At 38.0% G+C, this 23,763-nt stretch overlaps 1 protein-coding gene across 1 annotated transcript in view; it reads left to right on the top strand.

Annotated features, from left to right (window-relative positions):
• The first annotated feature begins 5,065 nt into the window (after window positions 1–5,065).
• TENM3 (teneurin transmembrane protein 3) overlaps window positions 5,066–23,763 on the top strand; it is a 116,803-nt gene continuing 98,105 nt past the window's right edge. The window contains exon 1 of the mRNA XM_010076639.1: window positions 5,066–5,301. Within this exon, the coding sequence (XP_010074941.1) occupies window positions 5,130–5,301 (172 nt within the window). The 5' untranslated portion in view covers window positions 5,066–5,129. The remainder of the gene's footprint in view (window positions 5,302–23,763) is intronic.

Genomic DNA, 23,763 nt, shown 5'->3' with positions numbered 1-23,763 from the left:
CCCTCCAGGGCTTTATCCCATGGGACTTTATCCCATTTAGGACAGTATAGCAGATACTACTGTGAGAAAACCTGTACTGCAATAGCACTATGACATTTGTCAGTGGTCTTGGTGGAATCTATTCAGAAACATTACCAAACGGATAGATTTATTCTGCTCCAGGTTTTTCAAGTGCTAATAGTATACAACAATACAAAAGATTCAAAGATTTTGGAGGAGGGCAGGAGTAAGGTTTTTTAAGCACATACATTTTGAATACAGTTTTATTCTTAATCAGTGGTATTGTAGCTCTTAAAATGGGGAGCGTTGTGTTGTTGTATGTGCATAGGGCTTACTGATACTGACCTTTATTCTGTGACAGGCATCATCATCTAAATAATAACATTGCACCAAATAACAGTAGCTGCTTTTAAATCTAGCTGGCGAGGTGGTAAAATATGATGCGTATGCTGACGCTTACTTAGAGAAGTTCAGTAGAATTTGGCTGGGCCTTATTCACAGTTCTGTATTTAGTATGAATTTTGATAAAAGCCCTGTGTGACTTTTAACACATTGTGACATATTTGCCATAGAATTAAGCACTCTATTGGTATGGATGTGCTGTATTAAATACTTTAAAACAGAACTAAAATGCTGCCAAGAATATTGTTGGAAATTACAAGGTTGGCTATTTCACATGTCTTCCAAGTGTATGCAAAGCATTCTGAATATTATGCCCAAACCCAAGGAAGTCATAGCCATAGATCATAGTGAATCATTTGCAAGGTGAAGCAATCTCAACCTAAGCTGAAAAAAAAAATAAAGTAGTAATGTATCTAATGTAAAGATTATACTAGGAATGTTAAAATTGTGCAATAATTCTATACAAATTGAGACCAATCAATTTAAAAATAATATAGAATACTCCTTTTTGCTTGGTGATAGTTTATTTGTATAATATCTATGCTTCTGGCAGTCTGGAGTTTTGGGCTTTACAGATGTATTTATGTAATATTGCATTAATTCATACATAGTAACCATTTTCTTCTAAAGGAGCCTCAAAAGTTTTTCTCACAGATATTTTTGTGAAGAAAGTTATTCTAAAACACATTTCTATTGCTGGACAGCTAGCTATCTTGCATCAGAAGCATTTGGGCTTATGGTCTGAGCCTTACTGTCCTGGAATGTTTTGATAATCTATCTCTGTTTCTCCAAAGACACAGTTTCCAGTTAACTTTATCTTTCTGGACAACCTGTGGGGCATTTTATCACTTTTTTTCCCCTTCCTGCTTTCCTGTTTACTGAATGTAGTAGAGGGTGCTTAAATTTTATTTTGCACAGAGGAAGTGGCAGCACAGAGAAAATCTTACTAGGTGTGAATCCTGCTCCACAACCTGAGGAGGAAGAAAGTCGTCTCCCTGTCATCAGGTGCACACCAGCACGTGGTGCTCAGAGAGTACTGAGTTAAATTATTTTACTTTCATTCAATGCTACTGTTTTCCCAGCTGACGTCTTTGAGGTTTTTGATGATGTATTTCTGCCTTCTCTTTTAAGGGCGGAAGCTTAAGTAAATAATGTGAAATAAGGGGACTTCCCAGCTGTCTTTGCATCCAAGGATTAGTTTTTGACATAACTTTGTATTTTGCCACTAGGTAGTTTAGATTTGCTAGGTACTGAATTCTTCCCCCCTAAAATGTTAAGTGCACTTCTTAATAAGCAGACACAAAATAAATATTGAATAAGTGTAAAACATTGAATAAATGTAAAAGTAGGTTATTTGCTTTAAAAAGTGAATTGAATTATTTAATAAAAACAGAGTTAGCTTGTCTTGTAAAATATTAGCATGATTCACTGTATTTTTGTACTCTAAAGCTTAATAAAATATTTAAAGTACTGCTTACATGAAGATCTAGCAAGTGCTTGATAGATGATCAATTTTGAATGGAAGATACGCTATTGCAGATGCTATGAGCTCACTATGAGATGAAACATAGTGCAATTGCCCATAAGTCAATGCTTGGTCAAGTAGTGCAAACAGTGTAGGCTTTAGAAATTAGCTATTTGAGTTCCATAGTTTGAAAAGACAAGGTAGATGGATATATACGGAATTAAAATCATTTGTGGGTAGATTATATTTCAAGAGCATAAGAACTTTGGCTATATCTAGAAGCAGCCTGGATTTGTTGTCAGATATCATATCCAAATTTTTCACTGTGAGGGTGGTGAGGCACTTGAACAGGTTGCCCAGAGAAGTTGTGGATGCCCCATCCCTGGAGGGGTTCAAGGCCAGGCTGGATGAGGCTTTGAGCAACCTGGTCTAGTGGAGGGTGTGTCCCTGCCCATGGCAGAGGGGTTGGAACCAGATGATCTTTAAGGTCCTTTCCAACCCAAACCATTATGTGATTCTATGATCCTTCTGAGTGTCTCATAGGAACACTGTTTGGCATGGCTCAGTAAGGCAGACAAGATGCGCAAGTCTGATAGCATTACACTTTAAATACTTATCACTCAGAGTTAGTGTAGCAGGACAGTCTCTGAGAACTTTGTTAGGAATTCCACTCATTAAGAATAGAGAGATCCAAACAAATTTTCTTAACACAGAGGAAGATGCCAGGCTGAGTTTCCTGTCATTAGCTTTCCCTCTGCATTCTCCAGCTGCCACGGGAGTGCTACCACTCTGGCATTGTATTTGTTGGATTCAAAGCAAAGAAGGAATAGCTTAAAGTGAGGAGTCGTGCTGTGTGCTGCGTAGGACTGTAGACTGCTGAAGTCACATATAAAAGTTCCAGTTTTCTTTCATTGCCTTGATGCCTGAGGTGGACTGTCAGAGCTATGACAGCTCACATCACCACAGATATGCGGCCATGTCCCGAGTTTATCTATGGGATTAACTCCTCAAAGGCTTTGAGAATATGGATTACAGTCTCTAGTAGGCTGTGCTATACCAAAGCCAAAGTCTCAGCTCTCACTTTCTCAGAGAAGAAAAACTAAAAGATCAGAAGCTGACTGTTTTGTTGCATTATTTTGTCAAAGCTTAGAGTGTATAGAATTCCATTCAAGTGCTTGTATAATGCTAGTTTCCATTTTTAGTCTGTTGAGCCTAAAAGCAAGAGCAGGAGGATGTGAAAATTACAGGTTGGTTAGGCAGCTTCTTATTTTTAACATGGAAGCTGATATTTAAGAGTATTATTATTATATCTACTGTATGGCTTTCCTTCAGTTCCTCGAAACGGTACACATTGCACATAGAGAGGGAAACAGACACCTTTGTATTTGGCATTTTCTCCAGATCTATGCAGGTATTTGTGAAATATACTTGGATGCAGCATTTACCATGTAGCCAGAAGTGAGGGAGCAGTAAAGGTCAAGTGGATAAGACATTTTATCAGGACTTAATGAATCTACATGCTTCTGTGAGTTTGTAAAGTCAAAGTAATGGTGTTGTAAGGTGTAAAACATTTTTTACATAGGGCTAGTTATTATTATTATTTGGGTGTTTGCTGCATAGAAGATATCACAACTTTTAATGAAGTACTGTCTTAGGGAGGATTTAAACCACAAGGGCTTTGTCTTTTGAAATCATTGGTAATCCTGAGCTCAGAAGCCAACCAAAATTGGGATGTGCTGTTGTGCATTGGTAGATCTAGTGTGTATCCCTCTGTTGTTATTGCCAGCAAGTTTAATGTTGTTCAAAATGAACTAATCTGTGTAGCATATTTCATGGGATCATGTTTGTAATGCGAATATTTTCAAGGAGAGGGCATATGCCAAGATGTTCTAGTTCATCTGTTAACCTCCCGTTGCAAAATCACCTGCAAATAACAAACTTTGTTTATAAACTGCTGGTATTTTTCTCAGGCTTCAGTGGGGCAAATTGATTTCTAGTGTCTCTGCAGCGCAATTCTTATGCAGCTGCTATATCTGTATAGGTTGGTCCGCTACTATGCAAGGATCCAAGCATGGATCCTGGAGGATGAAAGTCACACCAGCTGGGAAGCAGTATACAGTGCCACGTGGTACAACTGGAGGGTTTTCTCCTCCATAGCTAGCTCATTTGGTGCTAGATCTTCTGACCTATACCGTATAGGTGGTATGCAGTAGGTAAGCAGTGCAGGGGCACACACTTGGCTTCAGGAGGACCTGGCTGTTAGCAATTGATGAGTGTCTCTTACCTGTTAAAAAATGCAAACACCTCTCTGGTTCTGTTTAGCTGTTTGTGGGCTTGGTAAGTTCAAAATTCTCCACAGTGGGAGAAGGAGAAAAATACCAGGTAGTATATGCCATGCTTGGAGGCTCTTCCAAAATAATTATACTTGCATGAACTGAAATTAAAGGATTCTACTGTGGATAGGCTTAGGAAGTAAATATTTATTTTAGACATTTTAATTGAACAAAATTAAGTTTCCTGACACACAGAGTGTTTCTTAACTTTGGCATTGCTTTTCATTTCTGTTGCTGGCTGTCGTTCTTTTTGAATACTTATTAAGCATATTTCTTTAGAGTACTTCCCAGGCTGTAACTAGCTGCTTTATCCACAATCAAATCTTGTTATGATAAGATTATGTGTGAGGAGATATGAATTAGTGAACTGTGTATTTAGGATGCAAAAAAAATCTTTCAGCTGACTAATTTTTGGCAAACTTGCCGAAAGTTTGTATCTGAGAGATTGCCGTTTTCTTTCTACTTAACCCAGGAAAGCTGTGATAAGTAGTGTGGGCTATAGTCAGATTGCTCATTATTGACTTCTTAATGGAGTTCCCTGTTGTCTGTAGCACAAGCCAACAAAAATAAGCAGCAGCAGAAAGCCTGTCCCTACTTGTGGGATAAACTCTGAGAGACCTCCTCCCTGCCATACCACATTGTGGGTAGTTCCGTTTCCTATGGGGATACCAGTGTATCACTAATGTTTGGGGGGGGGGTCAGTCTTTTTTAAAGTGAAAGTGCCTTTTTTCATGTGAGTGCCATGACAAGTTTTGCATCCATGACCCTTGAAAAATAGGCAATAATAAACAAAGGAGGTATGACTGCCTATGCTGCAGCTTTGTTTACTTTTATACTTTACTGTACCCTCTTTCTTCCACAGGCATTTCCTATTCAAAACAGGAACAGGGACGACACCGCTGTTCAGTACTGCAACGCCAGGGTACACAATGGCATCCGGCTCTGTTTATTCCCCTCCTACTCGGCCACTACCTAGGAACACTCTATCCAGAAGTGCTTTTAAATTCAAGAAGTCTTCGAAGTACTGTAGCTGGAAATGTACTGCACTCTGTGCTGTAGGGGTCTCAGTGCTGCTGGCAATACTGCTGTCCTACTTTATAGGTGAGTCCCATTTTTTATAATTATCACCATGAATAGGGATGTCTGATGGGTTGTATATGGACTTTGACATACTAACCTTTAACTAGCAAAATTTTTGGTAACAGTAAAAACCACAGCAGTGATTTTATGAAAGCTCCCAATTGATTAGAGGAAATAGAAAATTTGAGTATTTTGGAAGCATTCTGCAGCGTAATAGTGGGTGAATTAACTTCAAAGAAGTATTTGAACTGCAATTAAGCTATGTGTTTTCTAGTTCTTTATAAAAGTGTGTGTAAAATGTAGGCTGTAAAAATTCCATAATGTAAGTATAACTTGCAGCATATCTATGGAACTCTTCTCATTTTGCATGAAGCATAAATATTAAAGAATTTAGGAATGCTGCCTATCACTTACTTCATCCTTACATACACCTATGTTTCTGTCTAGAGCTAGAGCAAAAGTCTAATACAGGCTTTTGATTACAAGATAGGGAAAATAACTGTGCAAAAGGGCAACATGCAGAGAAGATGGAGACTTCTTTCTCTCTTGTGGTTTGTTTATTTTTAATTATTCTCTCTTTTGTCTATTTGTTTGTTAAATTCCATTTCCTGATTTTTATTTTAGAGAATTTCCTTTATTTCTTCATCCCTTTAATGATTTAATTTCATAAATGTTTGCTATCAATACTATATAATTTGATTTTCAGGCAGTTAATGAGAGCAGCAGTTCTGTGAGAAAAATGTCATTGACATTAAGGGAACAGAACCCGCTCTTTCTGTGTGTGTAACTTCTTCTGCATCTTTGTCCAGGTTACAGATTTTTTTTCACCTCTGAGTTTATAAATGGTCTTCAAAGACTTTCTTGTAACTGATTTCTTAATTAGAAGTTTGAGTCACCACAGTTACAGAAATGTAAGTGGTAAGGGTATGGTTTTGGGTCTTGGTTGCACTCAGATTTAGAGTTCTAAGAAGTCAAGGAAAGAAAATAGAAAGAGAGTCAATCTCTCCTTCCCTCCCTCCTTTTGAAAATCAGTGTAAATTAATAACAAATCCTAGAAGGCCTTATGATCCTTAAATCTTCATTGCCTTTGTTGAAACAGGCTTGCTACATTTCAATCCAAGGCACAGAGTAATCTGTATAAAGCCTTTGAAGTAGTTCTTACTGGGCTGAAGCTCCTGTGAACAAAGCAAGAAACTGGGTTGCTGAGTAGCTGGGGAAATTCCTCTCTGCCCTGACAAAGCAGAGCTCCCTGAGCACCCTTTCCACCTCAGCTGCCAGCCCAAAGAGCAAAAAGCATATATCCAAATGTGGGGCTTGCCACTGCTCTCCAGCCCTTTTCAGTCGTTGGTGATTTTTTGTGTGAATGTGCACAGGAGTATAAAGGTGTGGTTTAGAGTTAAGCTTTGACACTGCATCTTTTTTAAAGTGGAATAGAAATAATCCCATTTATAAAACACATTAATTGCACTCAGTTTCCATAATATTGCCTCATAAGTCATCAGGAGCAAACATCTGCTACTAAATAAATACATAAATATGAAAGAATGAATTCTGTATAATGTTTCACACTCAAGAACTGGGAAACAGCCATACAGATAGTAAAATATTGAAGACCTGATTCTGAGCTGAGCTCTACACTTTGCTAGCCCCAAAGAGACAGATTACTTAAGAATCTGAGGGGCACAAGAAGATAGCTGTACCAGATTATTTCTCCCACAGGAACATTAAGAAATATAAGCATGTCTAATGTGCCTCTATTCCTGTATTCAGGAGAAAGAGACAAACTTCCCAGTGAGTGAGAGCTTTCAGCTTCACACATCATTTATTCACATACCCCATAAAAAAAACCCCAAATGTAGCTGTACAACTTTTCATAGGCACAGGCCAGCTCGCATCCTTGCTGAAATAAGCAATGCACCAGGGCCTTCCTCTGCCTATAGTCAATAGGGAGCTCTTTGCCTACTGGTGATATTACACATATCTCAGCTAACTCAGCAATCTAAATGTAAAATCCAGCACTCAGGGACACTCTCTAGAGAACTTTGGGTCCATAAAACTATGAATGGATTACACTCATTCGTGTATGTAGTTTTCCCATCTCTACAGATGTAATATCAGAAATGCTCTCCATTTAATAGGCCATCCAAGTATAAATTGGTGGAAATCATTAATGTCAGATAGAAACAGTCCTTGATCTTGGTTAACCATTTCACAGCATAGGTGTGAAATGGAAATGACTGAGTAGGAAATTGGTCATAACATAAAAACTTGAGAAGGAGTGTGGTATCGTGTGACCTCTAGCATCCTGTGACATGCTTCTAACACAGTGGTCTGGCTCGTCTGCTGAGGTTTACAGCAACTGGTGGCATGTCACATTTGTAAAGCTGGTTTGAGACATGTTTTGAACTTCACAGAGAGACATTGCGACAAACATGAAAATGCTACAGCCCTTGCTGCAAAAATATGCCAGTACACATTGATAAGGATCATAGTGTGGCTGATGTCCACAATGTGACTGTGGCGGCTGTAGACTGAAGAGCTAATGAGACCTCTTGCCCAGTGAACAGTGGTGTAACCAGGCCATTCTCAGAAAGGCAGAGAGATTAACGTGTCAAGCTCAGGCTTATTTTAGTTGCAGTGGATATATGGGGTAGAAAAAATGACTTCATATCCCACTGCCTCTGCTCAGGCAACGTAAGGCAGAAGAGACAGTTTGCTAGACTTCATGTCGGCGACTGCAGAATTGCTCGGTCCATTACTGCTCCATCAATTAGCCCCAGACAGAGGAAGGAGCTGCATCAAGGGTCTGGTCTGTCTTGCACTTCTTCCATCACTCTGACAGGAAAGACTCCTACGTTTACAAAGTCTACAAAGAGGAGGTGAGAGCAGAGGATGTCAGCATGGGGAGAGACCAGGACAAATGCTGTATTGTAAGGCCACTTAATGCAGTCTTGGGAGTCACAAGAAATTGACAATGTTATTTCAGTCTAAAGGAAAGAAAGTCTCACTTCCAGCCTCCCCCCATAATTCTTGCTTTTCTAGCCCTCTCTCAGCCATTTTGCAGTTTACAAAATGTTTTAAGTTTACCATTCATGTCAATGACACCTGCTAATTTCTAGAGAAAATAGAAATGAGTTGTGAGAAATGTTGGTCCTTTGTTTAGAGGCTTCATCTACTATTAAATGGCTGAGAAACAAGGAATTAAACAACAGAAACATCCAAATGCTGAACCAAAAGGTAGTGCAGCAACAAACAGAAGAGCCGAATTAAAAAACAGCTTTAGTTTAGAGGAAAGTATTCAAATAAAAGCTCCCTGAAGTAACGGGTTAAAAAGATGGGGAACAAAGAATATATACTCCATCATTTTGGGCTCAAGATTACCCTTAAACTTCTACAAGCTGCTTGTTTGCTTAACTGCTATCCATAATCACATTTGCAACCAAGGAAGAAGACAACCAAATTTTTTCTGACACGAACATTTTAGAATCATTTTCCTAGGAAGAGCAGTATTAAATTTAAGCCATGAAAGAGTACGAAATACAAAGTTGCCTTAATTTGACCTCTTTCTGTATACACATTAGTAGTTTTACCCAAACTTTGTACAGGGAGCCTGTGTGAGAGCCAGAAATAGAGTCCAGCTTTACAATGTGCAAGACAAAACAGAATTTTGTTCTTCCCCCCATGGCTTACTGTCTCATTCAGCATCCATCATTTGCAGTGAATGAATGAAGGGAAAGTTTCCTAGAGCAACTCGTAGGTCAAACATGGGCTTCAAAGTTTTGTATGTAACCTCCATCCTTCACTTGTAACTTTTGGGATCTTCTCTGTCCACTCTTGGTTTTATTAAGGGGAGGAGTTTGTTTTTCTTGGGTGTTTTTTTTTTTTTCTAACAGAAAAATGTGCTGTGCAATTACAGATAACTACATCAGTCAGGAGGACTTGTTAGCAATATGTTGTTGCATAGCACAGACTCTGACCAGCTATATTAACAGATTGATTGGTACTGTACTAATTATTTCTTCTTTAGCATGGATTCAGCAACTGGGTGAAATTGATGAGAATTTGGGGACATTGGGGCCCCTCTTTGTTCCTCAGGAACTGCTTTGGCAATTTGTTCTCCATTGCTAATGGCACTATCTTGACATTGTCTAGGTCAATACAAGCGGTTAGTGCCATTTTCACTGTGCATGGAACCAAAGGGGCAAGCAATTTTCCTCCGTCAGTGCTGGAATTAAACAGCACCAGATTCAGTCAGCTAAGCTTGAAGAGTTGTGCACTGAAAGATTGCATGCATCAGTCGTGAATGTTGTCTTGTGTCTACAAAACAGGTTTCTATTAACATAAAACATTATTTGAATACACAGTGAGACCTGACTATTCAGTAAGGCCTCTGCTGTCTTGACTTTTTCAGATCAGTGTCATACTTCCAAGTCTGTTGAGCATTTTACCCTCTGTGTACCTTAGGATTGATAATTTCGTTAGCCGTACCTCTGCAGCCAGTGGTCAAGACAAGAGTATACACCAGCCAGCTATTCTTTGTGATAAAGCAAATATTTGAATACCAATGATAACAGAAGGACATCTCTTCTGGAGGGGGGAGGAAAAAAGGAATTTTGTTTAATTAAAAAGGCCACAGGACTATTTTTGTCACTACCGCTTGCTGTGAACAGTTAAGCAAATCCATTTTGGACAGAAAAGAAAGCTAACATTTACACTTAACAACTGAAACATCTTGTGGGAAGACATATATTGTGGTTTGTATTTCCTTCTATGAGAAACAGTGGAAAAACTGCTGTTCTGCTGTGACACAGAGAGGATCATACGGTCATAAAGCAAATTGCAAATGAAATGTGAATGGAAAAGAGATACCAGACTTGAAAGCTGCATTTGATAATTACAGATAATTAATATTTTCCACATTGGTATAAAAACAGATACATTGTGCTTATTCTGTGATTATTACATTGTGCAGTCATGCTTTTTGCCTATCTGAAAATGTTACTGTTTTATCGTTATCTCAAGATACTTAAAGTAAGCTGAAATTTTATATGCTAATAGATTTCTAATAATGGACAACAATCTTCAGAGTTATTTCAAAAACTTATTGAGAATAATAACAGAGCAACTTAAGAGGTTTTAAGGTAGAAAGAGAAGAAGGAGGTGGCCAGGAAAAATAGCAAACAAGTTTCATCATTAGAGGAGACTGACACAGAAGAGTACAGGGTGTGAAAATTACAGTTGAGGGTCAATCAACTGTCCTGCAGGTGAGTTTTAAGTACTCCTTAAAAATTAGAAAATTGTCTGTATCTGCAGACTGAGCTTATCTTTCCATGTCTTAATTTCTGTTTCCATGTTCTGTTTGTTTTCTGTGGTTCTCCCATATTGCTCAGGATTTAGTGTCACAGCTGCTGGCATTCACATCTGTTCCCAGATTGTGGAGGACCAGATACCTTTCTTGTTGGGCTCAGTGTCAGAAGTCATAGTAGGGCAGAACCACCCTCTCCAAAACTGATGGACTTAAAACTGTGGCAATAATAGAACTGAATTTTTGTGACTAAAGCAATGACTGAACATACATCTAATCAAAAGGAATCTATTTTACTTTATCAATAAAGAACAATATAATATTTCTTTTTTATTGCAATGCCAAGTTAACATTATTCTGCTGTTTGTAAAGCTCAATTACTGCCAAGAATGAGGAAAACAACTTAATTAATAATGCCATTTAAATGGAATTTTTATTACAATACCCAGCATAGGTATTGTAATTAACAGGCATGAGGCAGAATATAGTTTAGTTGCCATTAATCACCTTTACTTTCATTGTGTGTTTCGAGAAACTGTTTTTCTCTTTGACCTGCATTTAATTTTGAGTATTGTAATGCTGTTACCACTGAGAGTTTCATCAAAAACTTTTGTTTTTCCCACATTGTCTCCCCATTTCTGTCTGCTTCCCTAGATTGTGCTGGAACCTTAGCTATGACTGAAGCTTCACTGAGGTGTGTGGGTTGGAAATATGTTCCCTTGCTCCCTTTCTGCAGATGTGTGGCAGATTTTTACAGTTTGCCAGGTTTATGCTTTCACCCCATTTCTCTTTCCATCAGTTTAGAGGCATTGAGGTAGACTAATACATTTATATATCTGCTTCTAAAAAATCTGGAAAGAAAATCAGAAATATTTGGCCTTCCCCTTGGTCTGTTGTCATCATTTGAAGAAAGTGCTCTGAGATTTTAGTTTACCACGTCCACGTGTCACAGTGTATTCAAGCTACCATCCAGAACTCTATAGCAGGGAAACTTCTCTTCTTTGAACCTTTCTGTGAAAGCATATCAGCTATCTAAGCGTGGCTTCTTAGTGTTGTCTGATTGCACCAAGCACTTAGAAGAACCACATCAGTGTCTCCTGTTTTTCTCAATGTGCGCTTATATCTGGAGCTGTGAAGGCAGACAGTGTCTACAGCAATACAGAAAGTACATCACTCCTTGCAAAGTTGTAGGCAGCTCCTCATTTTAACAATTCATGGGGCTCTGGGTGTCTCTAGCACGTTTGGAGGCAACAGCAGTGTTCCCTGCCATCCTTTCTTTTCCCAAATTAAAGGTTTCCGGTATCAGTTCAGGCTTGGTGGAAGGTGGAAGTGGCTGCCCCTTGAAGTAAGCTGCGGATCAGGTACATAGTGATGTCTTGCTTCTGTTCAGAATGGACATTTCCAGGTCTCACTCAGTTATAAACGTCATGGGCAGCCAGAAGCTTGCTGCCTCTCGTGGCAACACCATGTGTTGGTGTTGGGGCTCTGCCTCTCCCGTGTGTATGGCTCTGCTCTGTGCCTGTCAAAATCTGGTTCCCTCTTGTTTTAGACACCAGTGCCCCATGTTGCTCTTCTCTGACAGAAGAGCAGGTATGTGGTCTAACTGCAGGGTAGGACCAAAGGGTGTGTAGTCTCTTCAGTTGGGCCTTCAGTGTATGGTCATATAACTGGTGAATGCAGTATAGCACAGTTATTTAGCAGGTAGGTGAAATTTCTGAAGGAATTTAGCATGCTGAATGGACCTTGGGAAAGTTCTTGAGGTCTGAAGTACCAATCTCCTAGTACATTTCAGTACTTCATGATCTTTAAAAACAGAACTATAAAAGCTGGATAATTTATGTTTTTAGGTGATGCCTCACAGACACTGGTTCAGGCAACTCCTTTCAGTCATTTCTGATGTGTTTTTCGTAAATGGCAGTATTCAGATATGCATGTGACTGTGCACACTGTTTTTATGTTTTAACATGAAGCTTAATATAACAGCTAGTAGTTCCATGACTTTCTGCATTGCAGAGATTTTTGTCTATATCTAACATGAGATAAATTTCTTTTCATTGGTATCCCATAGCCATGACTTTTAGATACCTGTATGAATTTTATATAATGTTTACAGCATTGCTCATGAGCTCATTGTGCCTCCTTAGTGTGGCAGTATTTTGTAAACAATAATGTGATATCTTATGTTTACCACATTTCTTCTTTCAAAACTGGGAGAAGGAGAATGACTAGTCAGAAAATGAAGTTGTTACACTTACCACCTTATTGGCCTGTATTGGGCTGAAAATTTTTTTATCATCTTGCATTGAAATGGTGCAAAATCTAAACATGTTGAACATCTATGTCTTGAAGCATGAACATTAAATATACTTTCTTGTCTCTTGGAAGAACCATTACGGATAATGCCTTCACTTGATGTTTTTCAAGCAATGATCTTGTTACTGTGTTTCAGACTAAGTGCAAAGCTATTTACTATTTCAGGAGTGCATGATGTTAATATTTGATTGGCGGTGTGGATGTCACATGCTATTATTGTTTGCGGCCCTGAGAGCAAAACATTCATTGAGAAAGGTAATCCTCACACAGGAGGATGTAGGAACAGGTAATTGGCAGTCAGGAGGTTAAAAGAGACTTGACAAGATTTCAGGGGATTAAAAAAGTTAATCTGCCAAGGAGCATACCCACCTCTGCTCCAGAAAAGGTTTGTATTCTAATTAAGATTTATCACAAGGTTTTTGGCAATAGTCCTGCCACACTTCCACTTTTGCCCAGTGGAGCAAATTGAAACTCAGTAATCCTGGCAGTATAACAGGAGTACTAATAAACTGCAAGATGACATGATGTCATTGTCCATAGGTCCCACACTGTGTCATTCTGCCATCATACTGTGATGCAATATGGTGGGTTTTCAAAATCTGAATAGTGTTTTCAGGAATACTGACATGTCTTGCAAGCACGTTAAGTAGAGATGCGGGCCCTTCTGCAGTGCTCCTGTAATATTCTGGCAGACCCCCCAGGTAGTAGCAATTTTTCGGTCTTTTTCAGAAGTTAAGTTACGCTATCTACTTTTTGGCAATAAATAGAAAGCTTAGAGCAATTTAGAGATGTAGTTCCTATTTTATCAATGCAGATAAATTTGTAGTATATTTTAATAGTATGTAAGCATATGTAATACTTCAAATGTATTTTGTATAAATAGAGATATTTTTGTAGAGATAGTATTTTGTAGAGATTTTGTATAAAGCAGAGGTGAAATTACACAGGTGAGTACTCAAGTTGTTGTGGACATAGGATTACAGTCTTCTGTGCTGGTAGTTTCCATTAATTTCTAACTCATGTCTGTGAAGAAAAAAGCCAACCCTTAGAGATGTGCTATCTGCTGTAATATGTGAATTATAATACATGTGTTAAAACTGGTAGTTTTGTGTATAAATTACATCTTTTAGAAATTGCATTGTTTCTGCAAATTGCAATATTTTATTGGATCTTTTATGTGAAGAGAACTGCTTGGTCTCTTTTTCAAGCTTTAAAAATGTCTGATTTAGAGGAGATTTTGGTAAACCTCTCCATACACAGACACTTTAGAATAAAAAGGTCAAGTACATTTGCCCAAACTTGCTGTGAGCCATATCATTTGATGTTAGATTTATGACTGAGATTGCAAGAACACATTGGTTTTATATAGGTGTAATTACCCCACTGCACTGATTAGTTAAGGATGACAGTTAGATGTTCTCTGAAGTAGACAGGAATATGAGATCCTTCATTTTCACATGGATGCCATTTCAGGCAAATTCATTCACCAAAAAAAAAAAAAAAAAAAAAGCTGTCTCTTAGGAATTGTCACCTGTAACAGCATTTGTAGTTTCAGAATCTAGGAAAAACAAATGTGCTACAACTGTTCAGGTGATGTAGACATTTGTATTTGAAATGCTTAATTTTCCTTGATAAGTAAACCAACCAAACAAAACCAGCGTGGTTTTGCCAACATTTGGTGAAATAGGATCACACAAAAGCATCTCTTTCAATAACTCTATAGAAGAGCTAATATGGGGGGAGAGTAGATATTGTAAATGGCTAACAGCCATTTAGAAAATTAGCTAGCTCCCCAAACCTTTAAGTAAAGAAACAGGTATGTTTCCTTTGTTTTTTATTGAAAAATACTTCTAAGTTACTGTGGTACAGGAAGAGTAGTGGTATTATTATGTCAGTAATACTCAATGAAAACTCTAAAACAACAGCCAGCTGCATAGGGTTAACACCCTTTGCTAACCACTGATTTACAGGAGTTTCACAAGGTGTGACACAATAAATGGGTACAGTAAATTTATCTTCACTTGCGAAACCACCAGACTCATCTCTTGTTTCATCTTCTCTTTCATCTTTGAAATCTCAAGTTTCACACCAGTTTTTATTGAGGCATTTTTGCTGTACAGTGGGTCCTCATTTGACTCACTCCAAATCCTTTCACACTGCCAAGGAATAGTTCTTTATGTTTTCAACTTATTTGCCAGTTTTTCATCCCCAGCATCATCTTTTCTGTCTCTTTCCTGTTAGTAATATCTAGTAGGGGTAGTGATACGCAGGTATCCACATGTTTGAAAAGGGGAGATCCAGTCCTTCTTGTCATTTCAATTCATCTGGGGCCAAAAGTAGAGGATAATTTTAAAACACATTCTTATTACTTATCCACTGTCTTTTCACACAATTAAAACAGTAGTTGGTTTTCTCCATCAATTTCCTAAGTGACTGCTATTTTAGAGCTAAGACTTCCTATTGTTGATATCACGTGTAAGATTCTGTAGTTCAGTGTTGTGGCTGATTTTATTTTAAGGGGGGTAAAAGTCAATGTGAAACTGTAATCCTAACTTGTTTTTCCCAAGGCTTATCTAACTCTGAAAAAAATACAAAGTAGCTTACAAACTGTCTTGCAAGGAGCAAATCACTGGCCTTACAAATAATTAACAGTAAGGTTGCCTTTATGTCATAGTTTCCTTTCATAAGTCGTATAAGATAGATTATTTTTTCTCTTTGCTTTTCATCAATAGTATTTTTCATGTACTTAGAGTATATCTTGGCTCACAGGAATAGCTCCATAAAAGCCACATCTCACTTTAGTGAGGCCTATGGAGGAACATGGTGTGTTATTCCAATGCATATAAAACACAAGAATGACAACATAATAAAGGATCGTCTATCTGGTAGCCAGTCCCTCCTGTGTGTGTCTGTCCCAGACACACAGCTGCTTAGGCAGTTGTGATTCTTGGTGATGTAATGAGGAACATCCCTGTGAGGAACTGAGCTAAAACAGAGGGTGGTGGAGAGGTTTCAGCAGGGGGATGAGTGCAAGCACTGAACTCACTTAAACCTTGGGGTTTTGAACCAAAGTTTTGCACAAGATTGTTTGCTTATACTGATAGCTAACGGCTTACAAGTTTATATTGCAGGCAGTGAGGTAAGGTAGAGTTGTGTAAAAAGGCCTCTTTGATGGTGAACTCAAGAGTGTCCATTCTGTTTCTAAATAAGGATTTAAGGAAAGGAAAATTCTGTGGGTTTGCAAGTTAATCTGCATGTAGTGGTTAGTTTATGAATCTACATAATTGCACAGTTCAGGTGGGTGGGTAGTAAGTATCATGGATAGATCTAAATCACCATGAAAAAGTTTTGTAAAGAGGTTATAGGTTATTTTGGTTTGGCCTCAATCACATACCTTTGATCTACAAGTGGACCACTGTAATTGTTCTATGAAGCCTAACAAACAGCAAAGGATTAGAAAACCTATATATTGACTTCCACGTTCAATCTGCTTGTATGTTAGGAAATTCAAAACAAAAGCTAATTTATGGAAAAATATGTAGTTCTAATCATAGTTTAGCTCCATGGGGTTCCAAATAAGACACTACAATCTCTACGTGCAGATGCTTTCATCTTACATTCCAGATTGGTGACATTCCAAAAGTTCTTATCAAACCTTATTATAATCTTTTATTAAAACTTAATACATTTCTCCCTGTTGCCTGTTTGCTGTAATATTCTGTCATTCTTAATATGGAGTAAAAAAGCTTTGATCTTTTTTAGCCAGTCATGAGATGGAAATATGCAACACAAGTATTTCACTATATATATAAAATCCCAGCTCGGTGTGTCCTTTGAACATCACATTAATTGGCTCCTGTTTCTTTTTCGTTTGGTTCTTAAATCTTTTCATCAGACTGCACTTCTCTATGCCATCAACATGCAAATAGGTTTTGCATGATCATATTGTGCCATTTCATTATTATTATATCCCTCAAGAGATTTGTGGGGTTTTGTTGGGTTTGGGGGGTTTTTTTGTAATAAATAAGGCTTTTGAACTATAAAAATGGTTGGACCCATTCATTGATGTTCTTGCCTAAGAAAAATGTTTCCATTGGATTTTGAGACATAATATCACCGTTGCTTTTCTTAACACTTATGTTTTATGAGAGCTGTGATCTAAAGGATGTCACCCTGAGCAAGATTTCTGTTGGAGTTGTGTAAAAAAACTAGAATAGATAAGCACAAACCTGAGCGTCAGCTGTTTTCCAGAAAGCGAGTTTAAGTGAAAGAGTTAAAGATTGAGAAGGGAGAGAGTAAAGAAATGTCAGAAGGAATACAGAGAAGTAATTACCCTGCAGTCTTAACCTGGTCTTGAAAAGCATAAATCAGGGGAATTTTTTTTTTCTTCCCCACAATGCTTGACAACAAAATCATTGATTATGACTATTGGACAGACACCCAAAATTTATGTAACATTTTTCATGCCTTTGTATGAACTAAAAGAGACAAAACAATCCCTGTCTCAAAGGAGTCAGCAATCTAATATGCACTTCCCCATCATTGCTGTACCTATAATGATTTTTCACCATCTTGTTAACTGTGAACAACATTCTCTGAAAAAAAAGTAAGCTATGTTCAGGAGAAAGCCCAGGGTGATACTAAAGACTATTTAGGTAATACTGAAGACCACTACATAATGGGGCATGTTGGATGATCTTCAGAATAAATGGACAAATCTGAAACAAGACATAACAGATACGTCTTACTTAAATAAGAGGCTACTGAATAATGATCTTTGTTTCCATTTTAAGAAATCTGTATTCTCCCTTAAGCTTTGAATGTGTCTCACATAATTATGTTGACAGAATTAGACCATTGTTATATAAAAGTCTCTGGCTTGACAACTGAGACATCTAGCCATACAAGTTTTCGGAGGAATAAAGTTCCATTTTTTAGTGAATGTAGTAAAAACAGTGACACCAAGACTACCACATATCTTTCTTAACTGTTCCAATGCAACAATACTTTAAAATGGTGTATAATCATCTTTGATTAGTGGTCAAAGAAAGTAAGTTTAACCATAGCAGACAGTGGATATATCTCTGTTGCTATATTTTTTCTAGGCAATTTTTTGTGATGTGTTTTGCAAATTCTTTGTTAAAAGGTTCCAAGAGAAAATGAGGAATAGAATATAAAGGTTGGATTTTTTTGCGAGTGAAACAGTAAAATCACTGGATCCGTTCAGCAGTTCAGGGTGAAAGGAAAGAGACCACACTTTTCCAGTTACTCTATTGATGTTGATAGGTATCACTAAGTTTTTCATATAATGCTATACTGAAATGTTTTACATTCAGAATATGGGTTCAGAAACTTTTATGCTCCTGGTGGCTAACCTTTTGAAGATGCTCAAAGGCATGTACTTATAAGTTATTTTTAAAAATATTTAGAAACAAAAGGCCTTCTGTTGACTTGAGCAAAACAGTAATAAAAAAATAACTTGCTATTAAAGCTTTTAATTCACTTTATTTAAAATTTTAATTAACTATTTTTGATTCACTATTTGATCTGTAGCAACATCCAAGACATTCTATTATCTTAGAATCATAGAATAGTTTGAGTTGGAAGGGACCATGGAGGTCATACAGTCCAACCCCCCTGCAGTAAGCAGGGACATCTTCCACTAGGTCAGGTTGCCCAGAGCCCCATCCAACCTGACCTTGAATGTTTCCAGGGACAAGGCATCTACCACCCCCCTGGGCAATCTGTCCCAGTGTTTCACCACCCTGAGCATGAAATATTTCTTCCTTATATCTAGTCTAAACCTCTCTTCTTTTAGTTTAAAACAGTTACCCCTTGTCCTATTGCTACAGGCCCTGTTAAAAAGTTTATCCCCTTCTTTATTATAAGCCCCCTTTAGGTACTGAAAGGCTGCTATCAGGTCTCCTTGGAGTCTTCTCTTCTGCAGGCTGAACAACCCCAAATCTCTCAGCCTCTCCTCATAGGGGACACTGAGAAAGGAAATCTTAGGAAAAAGCAAATGAATGCAAATCACTGACAGTTGATTTGCACATCTTCTGGTCAATTCCAGGTCCTTCAGAATAAAATAGGTTTAGATTCTAATTATGGCTGCAAGAAAAATATATGGGAGGTAATTTTAAAAACCACTTCAATGTTGAGCTATTTCATTTGAAAATGTAGTGCCAACAGGGAGATGAACTAGAAGATAATCCTTCAACAAGATTGAGCAATATTTGCAATTTGCTTAGTTTAAACTATAATCTTTTGCATTGCTTTGAATTTAAATTGTATTCACTTTCCCTTATGTGCAAGTGTGCATATATATTATTCTATTAATTCTAGGGAAACAATTTTGTAAATCATGGTTTGAAAGTACCAGCACCCAGAAATACGTACCAGTATCATCTTCAAGCACAGCTTCATGAATAATCAGACTTGATTACCATACCTTGTAGAACACATGGGAGAAAGGAAGGAGGGTCGCCAACATCATTCAGTTCCTCTTGATAACTTTCCCCACAGTGTCGAGTTCTTTATGCTTATAGAACATATGCTGTAGGCCTTGTCTCCAAAGGTTCTGGGGAAATGCTTGCTACTTAGAGATAGCTGATGTTTTTTCTTTCTGCTGTCTAGTGTTAATTTTTCATCTGTCGTTATTCTAAGAGATGGAGGAACATTGGAAGTCAGTTTCCCAATTCAGGCAATTCTGTTTCTGCTTCTTTCTACTTAAAAGAATCCTCCTATCTGTGAATTCTTGTTGCCCTGAAATGCACCGTGTCACCTTTAGAATTCTTTCACTGCAAAAAAACAGGCTTATCAAATTGAGAATGGAAGCTGTTGAATTACTGGCACTTATGATCAGTACTTTAGAGACTGAATTTCGAACTCAAACTTCGAATACCTCTCCAGTTACCGCAGGGCTACTTCTGTGAATAAAGCCTCTGCTTCTATGTATGTGCTTTTTGCTTGTTCATCCTTATCACCTGCATATTAAATGCGTTCACTTGCATGGCTTATAGGGTGTTTGTTATGCCATTTGTTTTTCATAAGAGCCTAGCTGTCATTTACAGTATTTAAAAAAAAGATGTGGTTGATCCTGGTGAGTTACAATAGAGACACCCGTAAATTTTGACCAGAACAGTAAATAAGTTTCTCTGGCTTTTACTGCATATTGCTACTCTTTCCTACAAAGAAAAAAAAAAAAAAAAAAGAGTTCTTTCTTTCTGATAGCAATCGTAAATTCCAGCATTGTATGTATACTCACATCTGTGTCCCAGCTTTGTTTTCTGTTCAGAGCTACATCCTGGGATGGATACTGAAGGATGCTAACACTTGTCTCATTTCTTTCTCAGCTAGCTGTCCCTATCCTCTTGCTATTCGAGTTTACGAGGAGGGGAAAAAAAATACAGACAAGCCCAGTTTTTGCTAAATGGAAAATCAGTTACGTAAAGTTGTTTCCTGTTATAGTTCTTTTTTGTGCCTCTCATAACTTTGTCAGGAGAGAGCTTTAAGCCATGAGCAAGGCAGCGAAGGGAAAGTACTCCCCAGTTGAATGCAGCAGGTAGTTGTCAGCTCTCACAGTTCTAGTTCTGCCACATAGTTACGTAAATTATCTATCTCTCTTACCACCTACTAATGAAGGGACTAATTTCTTTTTGGTTTGCTGAAGAAAGTCTGGAAGAGGGTTTTGAAGTCATAATACAGTGTGTTTGCTCAAGAACAAGTTCCTTGTAAATGGAACACATAAAGCACATCAATACTAGCTTGAGAAAGGACCGTGCAAGACAAATGGGCTGGCAACATTAAAAGAGTGAAAGGGCCTGATAGCAGCATCTTCTTCCTGAAGCAGATTATTGTAGAATGTTTTACACAGTGTAAACTACTCATAATATTTTTTTCAAGGGCTTGCTGTGAAATGTATTCTTAGTTGCTGTTTTAATTAGTGAGTGGAAATGAAGGCTTTGTGGACTGATTACAAACCAAAATAACTAGACCTCAATTACAGAGTGAAAGGTAAGATCAGCCAAGCTTGAAAAAACAGTTCAAGATGGTTCAGAAACCCTTCAATGAACCGTGTGGTGACAGATGGTAAAATTATCTGATAGCCTGTAACAAATGGTAGCATTTTTGTGTTAACATCAATGCTACTCTAGATATAAATGCACACCTTTAATCTGAGTTCTCAATGTTTTGAATATCCCGGTCCATTTGGCATGTGCTGCTTTGCAGAAATAGAAAGGGAGTAGGCAAAAGCCCAACTGTTAGGTTAGTATGTTTGAGACCTGTCCTGGAGAATTCAGCCATGTTCACCAGCACCACCCAGACACTGTGTTCACGCCAAGAGCAGCACTGATCCTGGAGGACTTTCTCCTCTCTGATTCCTCTCCTTCCTGCTCTGCTAGAGGGGATGGAGTTCTCACCATTTAAACTGTCACTGCACTCTAAAGGCTGGCCATAATGCTGATAATTTGGCCAGCAGCAGTACAAATACCACCTTAAACACAACTCTTGTCAGTCCCAAGGTAAAATGTATCATAACGCCAGCAAGTGAAGATCTGTTGGTAGCTAAAGATTACTTCACAGAATAGAGATAGTGACTGAAACAGCAGAATAGGCAGAGGGCATCATCATCGGTCTGTCTGCTTGAAGTTATCCTGTTTCCCGATGGGAGCAATAATCCCGGTCTTGGTACAAGTAAACGGAGGCTTTTTTTAGGGTTTGTGGCCGCATTTGGAATTGTGACAACTCATCTTTTCTCCCATTCCCTGATGGTTCATCCATGCTTGTGGCTGTGGGTTATTTGGATTATCAAAGACTTATCAAAGTCTTTATAGAAAGAAGTAAACTTACTATTTTTCCAAACATAACAGAAACACAGAAGGGGATTGAACTCTTACATCCCCATCCCAAAGGCAGAAGAAAGTCTTCATCCTCTTCTAGACCAACATATATACCACTGCAATCTGCCTGCATCATTTCCCCCTCTGGAAATTCAGAACTAGTTCATAACGTTTGAGTTGAAGGTCTCAGGCCCCCTGCTGTGGTGTGCTCTCAGTGTGCAGTTACAGTACCAGGTGCTGCTTATCAAGACTCATGGGGGCATCAAGAATTTCTTAACAGATGCCTCACTGTCCTTATAACACTGGTAAGGGCTCAAATTTTGCTTTTATATAGATGGCTGGCTGGCTGGCTGAGAAGAGACCAACCTTAATTGGCAAAATAGTGCCTGAATTTGTCTTAATCAGTCAATTTACCCATGTTCTTAAAGTTCTTCATCTCTAAAGAAATTGTGCCTTGTATTTTGATCCTGTATCAACAAGCCTAATTCTTTCTTGTTCTCATATACTTGTAGTGAAAGGAGAATTCTCTGAATTCCACAGTGCTGTCTCAGAAAGATTACATAGTTGAATTATTTAGTGTTTCAATACACACTTTAAGTTTTGGGTTGTCATTGGAGTTGTCAAGCAACATTTTTTTATCTGCTTCAAAAATATTCTGATATTCACAATATGTGGAACAGCTGCATGTATCCATCTGTTAATTTTTATTAAACATTGTTTATTGAACCTGGTGCCAATCCAGTGTCTGACAGAGCAAAAGTATTTTGGGGGGATACAACTATTTCTCACCATCTTTGACAGTGAACTGCAGTGGGACTCACATCAGTACAAACACAAAGAAAAGAGAGTCATCACTTACCTTGTAGTAACTGTGGTTTTTTTGAGATTTATTCAATATAGATCCCACAGTCCTTGCCTTTGAAGACTTCAAATTCCAGCTGTTTTGAATTATGACAGAATGGCTAGAAGGTCGTGACGGAGGTTCCCCTTCTGATCTCCCAGTGGAGTGTGAACAGGTGCAGGGCATATACATAGCACCAACAGACAGAGATGTTAACCATGTTCTAAGGTCGTGTTTGGAAGGGATGCACTTCTTGAGTTATAAAATTAATGTCAATTTTTTTTTTCTCCTTAAGAGTACTAAAAGTGTTAAGAAGGAGGCGAAGTTAGGAGAGGTGATTTAGACCTCCAAACAGAAGACAAGAATTGTATTAGGTTTGAATCATGAAATATTTATCTGTTTGCAATCTTTTGTCAGCAGTGAAGTGAACTGGTGTAACAGATAGTAGAGTTTTACCCTAGGGATTTTGATGAAAGACATTAAAGCAGATAGAATCATCAGATGATTAATACATAAATAAGAATTTCAGCTGGGGTAGGGCCAAAATAATAATGGCTAATTCTAGTGATGAGCCAAAAATGGTGGTGGTTGGATTTCTGGTTTCACGAGAGATGAGAGACGAAAAAAGAAATCAGGTTTTAGGGTCAAGGAACATTCTACATTATCAGGTGTTGACAGGCAATTTAAGGTCTGAGAAAGAAGAGTAATAGCAGAGTCAGAGACTTGGAACAAAGAGAATATGTCATCTATAGTGAGGATTTCAGTCTTTGGAGCATTCAGTAATAGGTCTTTGGTTGCATTCTGTTTTTTTGTTTTGTTGGGGGTGGGGGGAAGGGTTTAAGGCAAAGACCTGGCAGAAGGGGTCTTAATTCTTCAGTGTTCATTGTCTCTCTGACTGAACTTCCACTCATGCCTGTTCATATGGAGTAAGGGTTGCCATGGTCAATTCAGAGCAGAAGCAACAAGATACAGTGAACTATCTTCCTTATATTTTGCACTAATAGGTAAAATACATTATTGTGGAAATTTTTTCCACTCCATTTTTATTCCCAGTAGCATTGGAAGACTGCTTCAACTTTGGAGACAATGGCTGTCCTAAAAACCATCAAACCCATGTTATAACAAACACAAATTAGAGTAATTACAATAAAATTAATTTTGGTGGTATCATAGAGTCATCGGAA

This window comes from Pterocles gutturalis, unplaced genomic scaffold, assembly GCF_000699245.1.
Source record: "Pterocles gutturalis isolate BGI_N339 unplaced genomic scaffold, ASM69924v1 scaffold42548, whole genome shotgun sequence".
Taxonomy (NCBI): domain Eukaryota; kingdom Metazoa; phylum Chordata; class Aves; order Pterocliformes; family Pteroclidae; genus Pterocles; species Pterocles gutturalis.
Note: the sequence above shows the minus strand (reverse complement) of the source record. Positions and strands in the feature narration are given on the sequence as shown.